The sequence below is a fragment of the Triplophysa dalaica genome, chromosome 10 (genome assembly GCF_015846415.1).
Source record: "Triplophysa dalaica isolate WHDGS20190420 chromosome 10, ASM1584641v1, whole genome shotgun sequence".
NCBI lineage: Eukaryota > Metazoa > Chordata > Actinopteri > Cypriniformes > Nemacheilidae > Triplophysa > Triplophysa dalaica.
Window position 1 is genome coordinate 10723172 of NC_079551.1, and position 14412 is coordinate 10737583.

Sequence of the window (14412 nt, forward strand, 5' to 3'; positions counted from 1 at the left end):
TGTTCCACCGGCGCTCTCCGTCCTATGCATTGCAGTAAGATGAGATAAGGGATGATATTAAAGTCATATAAAAGCCAGAAGAAACAACTATAAAAATGTAACTTTGTATGACTTGTATCGTAATAATATTGTTTCGTGTTTTTCTTTATTATATTATTAATCTGTCCTGATACAACTACAATTATAAAACGCATGCATGTTGCCTAGTTATCTTTTTGTGCATTTTATTAAATGTCTATATTATTATATGTGGTATTCTTTGCCTTTTGAATATCTGGTCAACATGTGGAGGCAAAAGCTCGAGACTGTCCAGCCTTTGACACGCGTTATCACTTAAGGAAATGTAACCAAGGTTATATTATTATTGTTCGTTTTATTTTCAATTGTAATACTATAGTTTGACAGCAAATAATAATAAATAAACGTATGGTTATGCTTTACTACCAATAAAAACCAAAATCCCGTGGTTAGGGGATTGTGTGAAAATAAAAGCCTAGAAATCTCCAAAACATACGCAAAAACAAAAACGTAGTGACAGCTCTCTTAACCAACCAAACAAACAACAAAATAATTATATTTTCATAAGAAACTATTCACCTATTATATAATTCCCATTGAAGAGAGGGTGTGGATGTAGCTTCACAAAGCAGGCCATAATCAACTGTACACCGGACAAGAATGAATGGCGTGTATTGGCTTAAGACCAAACAGTCTCAATGAGACAGGGACACATATTGGTGAGAAGTAACCAAAATGAATAAAAGTGAATTATTGCGAGTTTTTTGTTTTTGGGATCGATATTCCTTGTTTTCAGTTAGGCTACGTTTGTCAAAAAGTCATGGAAACTTTGGCTCCTGATGCCCTGCTAATAATGACTTGTGCCTGTGTGGTAAGAAGTGGGAGGGGCTTCGGAGAAACTTTTGTAGCTTTTGAGGCGTGCACTTTATTGATTCTTGTCTAAAATTGAGAGTGAAGGTGAATCTGCGCGAGCTGCTCGCATAATGGTGCTTTCCGGGACGTGCGATGATTTTTCCTGAAGATTTTTCGTGATTGAGGCAATTCAAGGCTCCTCTTTTTCATCTGTTATTTGGGAAGAAGAATGGATTGCCCGTGCGCGCGCTCCCATCATGACAAGAACAGAGCGGAGAGCGCGCGCGACAGACAGAATATCACCGTTTCAATAGCAATGTTGTTTTTGGGAACGCTTCTTCCGTGCGCGCTCGCGGCACGTAAGTACAAGTGCGCATGAACATGAAGTGTTTAAGTTTACTTCTTGGAAAGAAAAGGGAGACAATTTCGTTCAATAAGTCCCCCGAAATACGATTCATCTTTTATCTCTAACGTTAACCTATTTCAATGTAAGTTCGTGACTTCCTATTTGAGATATAAGAAGCAAAATGCGCATGTTTTACCAGCTTTACCCTAAAGTCATTTTTGTGAGACTATATGGTTACTTAATTGAACCATGTTTAAATAAGTAAGGAATGAGGAGACCAGTGGTAGTGGTCATTCTTACACCGGTGAATATTTTACAGGTTAACATTATTCTTTCAAGTCAATGCATGTACCGTATAGGCCAAGGCTTTGACGTCCTGACTACATGGGTCATTGTCTTCTATTGCCCTGTAAAAACATACAGCTGATCAAATAAAGTTTGACCTTTTGTGAGAACATGCCTCAAATTCGGGGTGTATTTTGTAAATTGTGAAACCTAGGCAGAGCAGTTAAGATGCAAAACAATACGTAAAAGGTTACATACAAAACAATGTAAAGAATTATAATGTGTGAACAGGGGAGGCCATTTAATTTAATGTTAAAACCTTATCTAAATGTCCTAGTGCTAAACAATGTACACTTTTTCAATCAAAAACGATATGGTTTTATCGTTTTTATAATATGGTATTATTAATCATTATAATTTAAAACTTTCTTGAAACATACTTTTTTGCAATTTAAGACAACATTTAACCAATCTAACTAGCCCCAGTCTCTCCTACTTTACACCATGCAACTATTCATGCATAAAAATGCCATCGTTTCTGCTTAACAACTAAAACAATCATTTTAACAATTTGTAGAATTTGTATACCACGGTAAACTTGTTGTTAATAAGTATTTGCTCAGTGTGCGTTGATAGAAAAGCACACATTTTTTTGCAATTGTGCTGAAATCAAGACTGTATTAAATACATAATTGTGGCATACAATTATTGTGTACATTTTGCAAATTCATTTCTGAAACAAGTGTTCGACTTCTCTTATGGCTATAAAAAGAGCATCCTAATCCAGATCAAACCAATATTAAAAGATGAACACTCATTAGTAAACAAACTTTCAAGGGTCGCTTACACCAAAGTCACTGATCAGCCTTACGATATCCAAGATGAATGAGTGTGCAAGTGTACAAATAATTAAAGACCAGACATGCGTTTAACAAGTCATTTGCACTCTTTGTGTGTTGGAATTTATCAAAGCTGAAGGATGTTTATGTAGCTCGACAGGTATAGCATGGCACTAGCGATGCCAAAGGCCATGCTTACACATAATGTTACATTATTTGTCCTTAAAAACAAACACAAAAATGATTACAATCTGCTTAATTTCAGTTTTTCAAGATATCATTGTGAATCTCTCATTTACACTATTTATTCTGCTCTGTCTTGCTTTTCAGCTCTTCAATATTCAGTTATTGTGAGAGCTGTGGGTCCAACAGCACATGTTAAAAAGCTTGTCCGCCTCCCACCATGAGCAGAAGTGATCCGCATGAACACTCGCCGTCCCTAAAGCACACAAGTAGTAGTTTTTCCAAGCGCACCCATTGCTACCTCCGAAAATTTGTCTCGAACATGAATAAATATGAGCTCTGTTGACACAGAGGCCGAATATTTAGAGGATGGAAAACCACTTAAGCCATTGAAAAACGACCTTGCGAGACCTTTCCGAGCAATCCCCCGACTGTTAAAGCATTGCGGTCATAAATCCCGTTGTAAAGTTTCCTGAATTATGAAGTCTCCTCTTCTTCTGACCCCCAGACTTGGCCGTCATATCCCCCCAGGATACGGTGCTTCGCATTGGCTCGAGTTTGACAGCGGTGTGCACGGTTAGCGCCGAGCTGGAAATAACAGCTAGATCTTTGTACTGGACGCTGAACGGGAGACGCTTAGCTAGAAACACGTACAGGGTGCTGAGCCCGACCGAATCGAGGGTCACGCTACATCAACTCAATGGTTCATTGCAGCAGTCGGGGGACAACCTGGTTTGTCACCGTGGAAATGGAGAAGTTTTGGCTGGATCTTGCATTTATGTTGGTTGTAAGTGTTGAGTTGCAAAAGGGCAGCTTGAGATGTGAATTTTTGACAAGTTTGTGAACAATTGTTGAAGAGTCCCTCTTGGATACGCTTACACTGAACCAAGGTTGTGGCCCATGTGTTTTTGAATATTCACGCTGCCCATTTTCATTCATTCAATCTGATGTACAGTGCCTCCAGAGAGACCCGTCAACCTGACATGCTGGTCACGAAACACAAAGGACCTCAGCTGCAGATGGACTCCAGGGAGTCGAGAAGAGACGTTCATCAATACCAAATACATCCTCAAGTACAAACTAAAGTGAGTTGCGTCCGATTCTCTTGCATTGAACAATTTAAAAGCATCTTCTTTTATTACAAACTTCTCTCCATAATCGTGTAGGTGGTACGGCAAAGAAAAGGATTGCGAGGAAAACACGGGGCAGCCGTATACGTGTTACATTCCAAGAGATTTGGCCATTTTTACACCATATGAGATCTGGGTGGAAGCGTCCAATCAGCTTGGCTCTGCTACATCTGATGTCACCACTTTGGACATATTAGACGTGGGTAAGTAAGTTACCAAAATTATCAAGTTTGAAGTAAACAATACATGTTTTAATGGAGTTCAATGGCATGAATGTGCCCAAATTGTACACTTTTCTTCTCACACGCCTTTAACTATCAGAACGTCCCGCATATGGTGCGCACACATGCATCTGAGCGAATGGATTTTTACAAACTATAAAATCATTTTATCACTTTCCAATACCTGAAATATTTCCAAAAGGCGCCTCATAAAAGCAGTGTTTTCAAGTGTATTGGGCAGCAAAAAAGTCTGCCGGTCCACATTCGTATGCATACACACACACACATTTGCGTGTACACACACGTGGGGTCCGAAAGCATGAGATATTGCTTAATCTTATATTTCTTGTTCATTGTGCATCATGGTTTTTCTTGGTTTCAAACTTTATACAAAGTCCTTGAGTTCCCTCAGTTTAAAAAAAAAAGTTATATTAAATTCTCAATGTGATCTTTTGGCCCCCCGCTGAACGCATATACAAGTCTTTGCGGTTAGACACTTAAGTGAATTTGATTGATCATGAACATTCGGAGTAAGAATGCCTATTGGATGACACATCTTGAAAGCCTCATTTACTCATCTAGTGCATTACAGAACCAATAATCTTCAGAGTCCTCGGTGATTGGCTCTGCCCTAAGGGTGAGCCTGAATTTAAAACAATGGAAACGGGAACATGTTATAGCAACAGACAGATGTATATCTGGCTGGGAAAGTTGGGTTTATGTAGAGGCTAAATCACATTTTGTTGACATTAGGTCAAGAAAGACTATCAACATCATCCATATTTGTTAATGCAATATTTCCCCATTTAGTAACTACAGATCCACCCTCTGATGTTTACGTGAGTCGTGTTGGAGATCTGGAGGACCAGTTAAGTGTTCGTTGGGAAAGTCCTCCTGCCCTCAAAGATTACCTGTTTCAATCCAAGTACCAGATACGGTATCGTCTGGAAGAGAGCGAAGAATGGAAGGTAAAACTCAAAATGATTGGTTTACTTCAACACCAAACAGAATTTAACTGAAGAGCGAGTCAAGGAATAATTAATGAGTACACATTTTTAGCAGATTCTAAATGTTTTGTTAAAGGTCCAGTGTATGAAATTTAGCAGCATCTAGTGGTGAGGTTGCGAATTGCAACCAATGATTGCTAATCCCTTCCGAAGCACTATGCTGGCTGACACAGAACTAAAACGTCATCAGATTTCGCTTCTTTAGCAGAGGAGATAATGTTTTTATGAAATGCACTCTGTAGAGCAGTTTGTCCATTTAGGGCTACTATAGAAACAACATGGCGAATTGCATGTAAGGGGACCCACGATGTGTGTAGACAGAAATAGCTCATTCTAAGGTATTAAAAACATAGAGCTTCATTATGTAAGGTCTTTATACACGTCAGATGGCATAGTCATGTGTATTATATTGCATTTCTGTCAAAAGATTACACACTGGACATTTAAAGACAAAGTTTATAAATGGAACATTTTAAACCCCATATACACGTTTTGCAACAATACGTTTTTTATGTGAATATTCCTCGCAGGTGATAGATGATGCTGGGAACCAGACTTCTTGCCGTTTAGCTGGTCTTAGGGCCGGCACTGTATATTTCGTGCAGGTGCGCTGCAGCCCGGTCGGTATCTACGGCTCAAGGAAGGCCGGCATCTGGAGCGACTGGAGTCACTCTACGGCCGCGTCCACACCTGGCATCGGTAAGTTTTGCAAACATTAAAGCCCATAATTAAATGCGAAGCCTTGGTGCAAGTTGCTGTCCTTCACGCTAAGCTTCTGCATCGTAAGCTAATTAAATCCGAACCATATGTACACACTGAAAAATTTCAACAACAACAAAAAAAAACGTCACGCCACTAGATAAAGATCTCTTGTAAGCAGATTCAAAAGACCTCAGCGAAATGTCAGAGCGCTTTGGGGGACACTTGATGAGCTTTTTTAGGGGATTGTTTTGTAGATTTATACATTTAGAAAGTCTTTATAGCACGCTCAGATTAAAGGAGCGGTCGTCCCGAAACTCAGTGAAAACAGACTTGGTTCGTAAGAAATGATTTTTGTTACATGTCCTGAGTGGCATGTGAAAGGATGTTATTAAGCTCTGGTGAATGGAGTGCAATATGAGTTATGGCAAGTCTGAGCTACCCCTTCTTTTGTGCATTCTATGTTTATTGCTTTAGAGCTCATTAGTAAAGAGTTGGTAAATAGCCTGTTATTCGCGGTATGTGCACATTGCTCTGGGCAACACTGTATCTGACAGGATTTAAGCAACTGTTGTCAACCCATTTCAATACTAGTCTTTGCGAAAAAAACACGGCAACACGGATGTGATAGTTACACTTTAACTGCCCGGTCAGATTGAGAGAGAAGTCTAATATATATACCCGCTGTCCTGAAGAAACTTTTTCAGGAAATGGAAAAACCACTGTACTTTCAAAATAGTTAAATACTGTGTTTACAAAGTTGCCAAGCACTTTTTATTGGTAAGACATTTGCAAAACCCAGTGAGAAACATAAAGAATGGCTATTAATAGTAAGTTTTGATACAAAATATCACGAAATATTGAGATATGAGGTCAAAGTAGGACCGCAGAGACATATAGATGTATATGTCCTAACACACAAAAACGAAATCAATGAATTTCAAACTTAACAATTCCAAGATTCAACAGAGACGAGCAACTACGTTAGAGACCAAAAGTGATGTCTGGAAGAGGCATATTTGTACAAAATAAGTTTTAATTTAATTGAACCATCAAAATGTGAGGCATATAGGTATGTGACAAAATCAACACTAAACATTTTTCATTAAATGGGTAAAATATTATTTGGCAAATATAAAATGGACGACAGCATTTTAGGGAATATGGGTTTTACTCAAATATATAAAAAATGCAAAGAAAAACAAAAAGCTCACACGAAATACAGCAAACATTTATAACTATCTGTTATCTTATTCTCTTGTATAATAATAATTTCTATTCTGTATATTGTGTTTTTTTGTACTAATCTTTGCTCAGGTGTTGTGAATAATGTTTTTGCAAAGATTCCTTAAATTCTTCTTAAAGCTGAGCCTTAATTTACACTCCTAATACAACTATGCAACATACTGAGTTTTTAATACATATTTAAAAACATATTTGAATAAAAAGTAAAGATGTTAACTTTTCCAAAGTGGGACATCACTTTCAGCCACAACTATCCATAAATCTTACTCTGGATAAGAGATTAATAAAAATATTAACAAACAAAACCTTATAAAGTTTGAATATGTTGTTGAATCAAATCTTAATACAGCAGTAACATTGTTCAAATGTGATATTGTGCTCTACATTAAATCCTAAATAAATAAATAAAAATTATTGGACTCATTTTTGTTTCCCCCTGCAGACAGATTAAATAGTGGTTCCTGCGATCTGAAGCCCAGTGAGCCGAACTCAACGCTAAGAAAGGAGCTCAAGCAGTTTTTCGGCTGGATGCGGAAACACTCCTACGGTTGCACGGACGTTAGCATCAAACTCTACGACCAGTGGCGTGTCTGGCTACAGAAAGCCCAAAAAACGCACGACCAGGTTGGTAAGCTGAACCCACATCTACATTTACATTTATTATTTATATTCAAAGCAATTTACATGGCATGATACTATACATTTGTGGAATCCCTGGGATCGAACCCATGACCTTGGTGTTGCTAGCGCCATGTTCTAACCACTGAGCTACAGGACAGAATCTCTTTGTTTCTTAATACCACACATCAGACAGCAAATCATTACTGTTGGCATACATGAAATAGGGCCGGTGCAAAAAGGATTTAGCGGTTTTACGTGAAAAAAGGGAATTTAAAAAAATCTCTTCATGCTTTTGATCAACGGACACATTTGATTGCGTTCGCTAATGCCGAAGCATCTTTTATTTTCGGACGGCTACCACAACAGAGAGAGAACGGCCCGTATAAGTAATCAACAGGAATGCTAATAAATTCCTCGTAGGTTAGACTGCATAGCAAAGATACAGCTGTGATCGAGCCGAGCCCAAAAAGCCTTCAGCGCCGTTGTGGATCTTCCTAACCAACATCCGCTGCACGCTCTCTGAACCGATTCGGCGGTTACTGTTCCTCTGGCATTGTCGACTGTTGTGAGACTTAGCTCGCTTGATTAGTCACACTATCCTTTGAAGACAACTTTTAACTGAATATTGTACGCTACAAGAATGGCTGGTACCAATTACGATTCTTTCCATCCATATATCAAATCATCACATTTACTTGTAAATGTCATTGTGTTGCCTTGCAGGTACTACAAAACGGTAAATCATAGTGAAACTCTGAAAGGCTCCTGATGACATGGATTTTATCACTCTCCTGTGCTCGGGATATTTCTTTTGGAAGACTTTCTGAAGGAACCCACAAGCAACCCGCAGTTTGGAGACATGATCTACTATTCTCCTCCTGCTGTAGACTCCAACAAAACAGCAGAGGAAGTGCTTTTGTCTCAGATGTATTATTTATAAGGGCATTAAAATACAAAGAAATAGACTTGGTGTTGTGAGCGCATAAAATCTAACCTTAAAAGAGATTTTTTGCATAATTGGGAGCTTTGTGAAGATTCATGCAGGCCTACTCTGGAGCAAACACTCGCTGTTGACTTAACATCCGAAATAAGGAGCATCGCTTAAATAACTTGCTGAAGCTCCAGGATATACTGCTTGTAGATTATTTTGGAAAAAAAGTGAACTATGGTCGTGATTATGTACATTGTAAAATAAGAAATAACATTTTATCTTGCATATGTGGCTTATTGAGTCACTGATACTAAGAAATCGCTATTATTTTTGGATCTCTTAAATGAATTTGAATTCTATTAAATGTTGACCCAACTATCCTAACAGCTGTCCAAATTAATAATTTTTATATTAAAAATTCTACTTATTTGATAACATTTTGCTATTTCCCAGCATGCATTGCAACATGAATCAATGATGCAGTTTATATTACTGTTAAAATATTACTGCAATCGACAATATAAAACTATTGCACATATGTCTTTAATCTGCAAAACAATATGTCCTTTAAAAGAAAAGTGTTGTGTTACATAAAACATACAAAAACGTCAGATTAAATGTGCTGAATTGAACTCCAATATTATTTAAAGGTGTTTGTAATGAAAAATTTTGCATTTAGGGACCAAACGGGTAAAATGAATGTTACCAACTCAATGCGTCATGATTGCTTTTAAATGTTTTTTTATTACTTTTTTTTAATACAAATTGTTTCATACATTTTACAAATGTGTTTTCAAGCGAAATCATTTACATTTGTTTTAAATAGTGAACATTTGTAAACACAATTACGAAAAATAAGATCATGTTAAATATTGGTCACTCCATGTAGAGATCATTTAATTAAACCAGTTAATTTACTTTTCCCCTCTATTTAGAGGTTTTATGTAAATACGGTATCATTATGCAAAGTTCTCATTTTATCTGTAAAAAAATATTTAAGAAACATAACTCATTTTTCAATATTATGCATATGAGCATGAATACTATTTACAACAGAGTTACCGACTCAACTCAACAAACAAAAGCATGTTCTGACCATAACAATAAAAAATCTAAGATAAAAAAATCTCAAACTTTGCAGCAATACCGCAAACACTTAACCACTTTGGAAAATATCATCGATATCTTACATTATTCTCCACAAGTCAAGAAAGTTCAGAGAGGACTGAATGCATCTCACTCCGGTTCCTCCGAGTCATACTTGAAGTCTTGCAGAATATCAGCAAGAGCCGCTTTATTCTTTATTACACTAACAGAGAAACAGAGAGAGAGATCTTTTAATAGGACCATTCTGGAGAATAATAGGTCATCATCATTAACCTGATATCTGATCCAAGCCTTGTTTGCAAACACTCCATTAGGAAAGGAAGACAAGCTTAACAATGAGAGATTGCCACGTAATAAACACCAGGTATGGCGAGTATATTAAAACCAGGCTGAGAGCATTAATGATACAGCAAATGACATGTTGTCAGGTTCATTTGTTTCACTGATTCATTACGTGCCGTTTAACAGATGCTTTTAATCTGAAGCTTAACTCCAGACATTAGTAACCAACTCAAAGCCAATAAGCAACATCCACTAAATATCTAATAGTGTAAACAGTTTGGAACGGTCTACTAACCCCAGCTATTTAAAACATTCGAGTTCCTAAGTCCATTGCGAGATCCGGTGTCCAAAATGAACTCACATGAGTGAAATTTGGCTTGGGTGAGTAAATACGATGTCATTTGTCATGGCTGGTAATTTAATTGCCATCCGAAGCATAATACGTGGTTTGACATGAATTTTTAAGAACAACAAACGGACCCTCGCTGATGTAATTGACATGAGAGATTCCAAACAAAGACACGGATACGTCTGCTAAAGAAAACATCAGTCACTCGCCTGGGTAGAAAATTTACCGTTACAAGTTTATCTACACGGTTTAGTCCTCTCTAGAAACCATGTGCCGACACATGTGGAACATTCTTTGAAAGAAGCATCACATTATTATTATAAGGGAATGAAAGTTAACAAAGTTTGTCTTAATAGCAAAATTTAAACAATTGTTTCACAGACGGTCAACTTTCTCAATGTACTTATTGTGGATTTTAATGAGTAACTTGAACTGTTTCTGTGTGATATAATCACGATAATTGTGCTGACGATATACAATCATAAAATATTGTGATTATCAAATATTGTTGAAAATTACGATTAATGTAACTCATTCTATCTATGTTTCACTGTTGTTGCACAAATAAATACTGTAGCTGTTCTATTCAAATCATGTTTTTCTTTTTTTACATGGGGGGAAAAGAAAACCAATTTATTCTAGCGCAAATATATAGACTATCTTAAAAATATGGCATATATTGAGATAAACAGCCCTATTCTGAACCTTGTACATATCTGACACAAATCTTCCAAATATTAAACTGTTGTATCCTGCTCACGAACAGAAAAATAATGCCAATAAAATTGTGCTTACTCTTTTTTAAGCTGTTGAAGTTTCTCCTGGAATTCTTCGTTTTCTGGGTGATCCTGGACATTTTGCTTGGCCAGCTGTAACTTAGCTGTCTATAAACAATACATGAAATGCATTAGCATGTACATTTTTGATGCACTTCGTTAAATGCATTTGCCGTTCTATGCATAAAGATGAAGCACACATGCTCTTTAAGTTCCATATACCAGAACAGAGAATATTGGATACAGCTGGTTTGAATGCAACTTGATGCCCTGTTTAAGCAAACTAAACTCTTGTGTGAGGGCTGCGAATCGGATGATAGAGAACAAGCTAGGCATGCCTGAAATATTGCTAATGACTGTGTTTATCTGAATATGTATATGAACATGTTTATCTGAGTATTTAACTTTCTGGTCAGAATGTGTAATGGAGCACTTGTTCAAAATAACATCCTACAATTCCACTATTCCTGTTTGTGAAGCACATAGCATATATACTGTGTGCACAGAATGCAAATAGTATGTATTTGTTGAATATGACTGCAACAATTGCCGTAAAAAGTGCAGTAATACATGCAATAGTGTATCCCACAACGCAAAGCGCTCACTTTGACCATACGCTAGTGTTTCTTCATGAACATTATACTTCTTTTTTCAAGACAATGAAGTTATGGGCTAAAGTGATTAAGTGCTAACCAGCTCGAGCTTCTCCTTCTCTTTAATTTGCAGTTTTTCCATATGCTCGGAGAGGTCAGGCCGGTCGAAGTCTTGGTGCAGTTGCTCTTTAATCTCCAGAACTTCTTTGGAAATGCCACTGAAGGCTTTTGTTATCTCATGTACCAGCTGTTTGTAGTGCTCAAAGTCATAGTGTGGCCCCGTCCTTAAGTATGCTTCATGACCCCTGAGTAAAAAAATACAATTACATCAACATACCTCAAATTACCTCACAAACAGACAGGAAACAAAACTTACTCATCAAAAAGCTTGAAGGCCTCCACGCGCTCGGCTTGAAGAATGTAAAATCTTTGCACCAAACTTTTAGAATCTGTAGTTGCCTTAAGAAACAGATAGAGGGACAGAAGAGCTGAGGTATATACCATTCAGTTATATCAGAGTTATAACCTAATTTATAGTATTACCACGCTACTTCTTGTAGGAAATTAAGAATTTATTATAAGAAAACATTTATCATACGCATTATTAGTATTGCTATATAATATTATGTTAATGAGACAACGTTTTTCACATAACGTCATGTTTACCACACACACCACATTATTACTTTTTCTACATAACTCTGCTATCTAACGGTACAATTTCTTCCCAAAAAGATGACATAGCAACACGATTTATTTCGTATACACGAAAACAAACGTACCATGGTGTCAAAAAAGCGTTGCTGTGGATATTTTTGGTCGGCTGATAAATTTACGGATTTGCAACATGTGTATCGGTTCGGCGCAGTCACGCTGTAGCATTCACTTCCTGTTTAGTTTCGAAGATGATGACGCGGCGTGACGTCACATCTAAGGCTGCACGCAAAAATCTCACGGAGGCATGCGTCAATTTAATTTACTTTTTGTGTGTTTGTATTTGTGTGTGTGTGTGTGTGTGTGTGTGGATGTGTATTACAAAACTTCGAATATACAACGAAGAAGGTGTCGAAACAACAGCTAATAAGACAACAGGAAATTAGAAATAAAATGAAACAGGATTTTTTATAAAATGCTAATTTATTTATTTTTATTTTTTAATAACAAAATAAAATGTATTCACAACAAACTGTTGTTTTATTTGTTGTTAATTTATTTGTTCTGGTAAAACTGTTGATCTAATCGATCTATTCAATATTTAAAGAGACAAGAAAATGTACCACACGTTAAACTTCAATCCTTATGAAGGTGTTTTATGCGCTTTGAAATGTATTTAACACGAAATAACATAAAATGTACATATCTCGTGCTCACCCACCACTGGGTGGCGTCAGCGTCATACGTCAACTAAAAACTCTTATTTTGCCTCCGTATTAAACCTAACGTTCAACTTTTATACTTTAGACGCAACGTATTTTACTTACAAAATCAAATTTGTATTAGTCACATATCCTGCGTTTTTTTTTAAGTTAAACGATGTAAATCTTAAATGACTTATTTATTAAAATAAATGAAACCCTTATGTGCTTATTTAAATCAAACAAATTCAGAGTAGTCGTGTATTACGCAGTGTGTTTATAATGTGTGTGGTAGGGACAGTGTGGTCTTGCCTCTACTAGTTCAGAGGGGCTCCGTTAGACTTGTTCTGACACACCACAGAAAGAGACAAAAGCCTCGAGTTCAAAGGGGCGAGCGCAGCAGCCGCTTACATTGCTGGCCGTGGAGCTCAGCGCACCGAGTCTGATGTGCATTAACGAACACACGAGGGGTGGAGTGGATGGAGACTATTTTTAATGCTGAAATATGAGCAATCAGAGCCGAGGCGGATAAATGTGACACGCCAAGAGGGATTGTCTTTACGTGTGGAGAGCACTTAAAAAAATTGGGATTAAAGCCTCGCACACGATGAAGCGGACGGAGCGGAAACTCGTGCTCACCCCTCGTGGATAGTTTGGATGCTTGCATTCTTAAATAGAAATAGTCAGAGAAACAACGATCTTCCCGCAGAATACACAGAGAAAACCCAATGAGACATGATGAGAGAGTTGCACGTGAAGCACAGCTTCTGGACTCTGCCGTGGACTGTTCTCATGTGCGTTATTACTACTGGAGTTCATTCACAAGAAAGCCAGTAAGTATGCGTGTGCTTTTAAATAGAGCAATGTTACGGATGAATGGTATATTAGAAACGAGCATGCATTTAAAGAAATCTGACAGTTTTGTGTTTTCTTCAATGTTTGCATTCAACTGCAGTCAGGTGATAGCTGCATCCTTGCCGTTATCGCAGTTGATAAGCAGCACTTCAGATGTTGAGAAATGTTTCCTTGCGTTACCACAGCTGTTGAAATGTGGTGTGGGTGTCAGCAACAAATAACATTTCGACCCTTAAAGACATTACTAGGGTAACCATTGAGTTTTACGATTGCAATGACCAAGAACATGCTGTTGTACTGTAGTAAAATTAACTGTAGTAAAGCACTTTTGGGGAAAACTGGTTAGAATTGTTTAAAAGTGGTGGCACCGACTTGTGTTGTGTGACAATTTGTAGTTCTGTAGTTTTGGATCCACAATGCATGTACGATTTCTTGTCGAATAGACGTACTCATAAACCTAACATGCATTAAGTTGATCCAGGGTCAATGACCTTCATTGGTCATTTTCACATAATTTGGCACCGCTCAATGCCAGTGTCCGTACCCATTACATGCGGCTGTGCCAAATATTTCGAGCACCGGAGCTCACCACGAAAAGAGGTCGATGACCAAAATGCCATCTCTGTCAGAGAGCCACATCCTCTTAAGCCAGCCAGAAGGTTTTCTTTCCTTCGAGCAGATAGTGCTGTCTTGTAAACACTGAAGAGTTTTATGCCCG

The 14412-nt window shown here is 37.5% G+C and overlaps 3 protein-coding genes across 5 annotated transcripts in view; 2 read left to right on the forward strand and 1 right to left on the reverse strand.

The window, feature by feature from the left end:
* Positions 1-15: 15 nt before the first annotated feature.
* On the forward strand, positions 16-8946 carry crlf1b (cytokine receptor-like factor 1b). 2 transcript variants are annotated; one of them, XM_056758584.1, is made up of 8 exons: positions 16-1229; positions 3032-3310; positions 3479-3608; positions 3690-3856; positions 4685-4842; positions 5412-5580; positions 7268-7453; positions 8170-8946. In XM_056758584.1, the coding sequence occupies exons 1-8, from the start codon at positions 1100-1102 to the stop codon at positions 8184-8186; spliced, it is 1236 nt and encodes a 411-aa protein (XP_056614562.1). In that variant the 5' UTR covers positions 16-1099; the 3' UTR covers positions 8187-8946. The 2 variants fall into 2 exon arrangements, with proteins under 2 accessions (XP_056614562.1, XP_056614561.1); XM_056758583.1 differs by having other exon boundaries at positions 7268-7449.
* Positions 8947-9244: 298 nt separating this feature from the next.
* Positions 9245-12370, reverse strand: rex1bd (required for excision 1-B domain containing). Its single transcript, XM_056758586.1, has 5 exons — positions 12267-12370; positions 11861-11943; positions 11585-11789; positions 10911-10999; positions 9245-9686 (listed from the first exon to the last, which is right to left on the reverse strand). Exons 1-5 carry the CDS (start codon positions 12267-12269, stop codon positions 9614-9616), a joined length of 453 nt encoding a protein of 150 aa, XP_056614564.1. The 5' UTR covers positions 12270-12370; the 3' UTR covers positions 9245-9613.
* An 813-nt stretch (positions 12371-13183) lies between these two features.
* cpamd8 (C3 and PZP like alpha-2-macroglobulin domain containing 8) overlaps positions 13184-14412 on the forward strand; it is a 31473-nt gene continuing 30244 nt past the window's right edge. Inside the window, exon 1 of one of the 2 annotated variants that reach the window (XM_056759125.1) lies at positions 13184-13672. In XM_056759125.1, coding sequence (XP_056615103.1) covers positions 13575-13672 — 98 coding nt within the window. In that variant the 5' untranslated portion in view covers positions 13184-13574. The remainder of the gene's footprint in view (positions 13673-14412) is intronic. The other variant, XM_056759124.1, reaches the window with a different exon arrangement.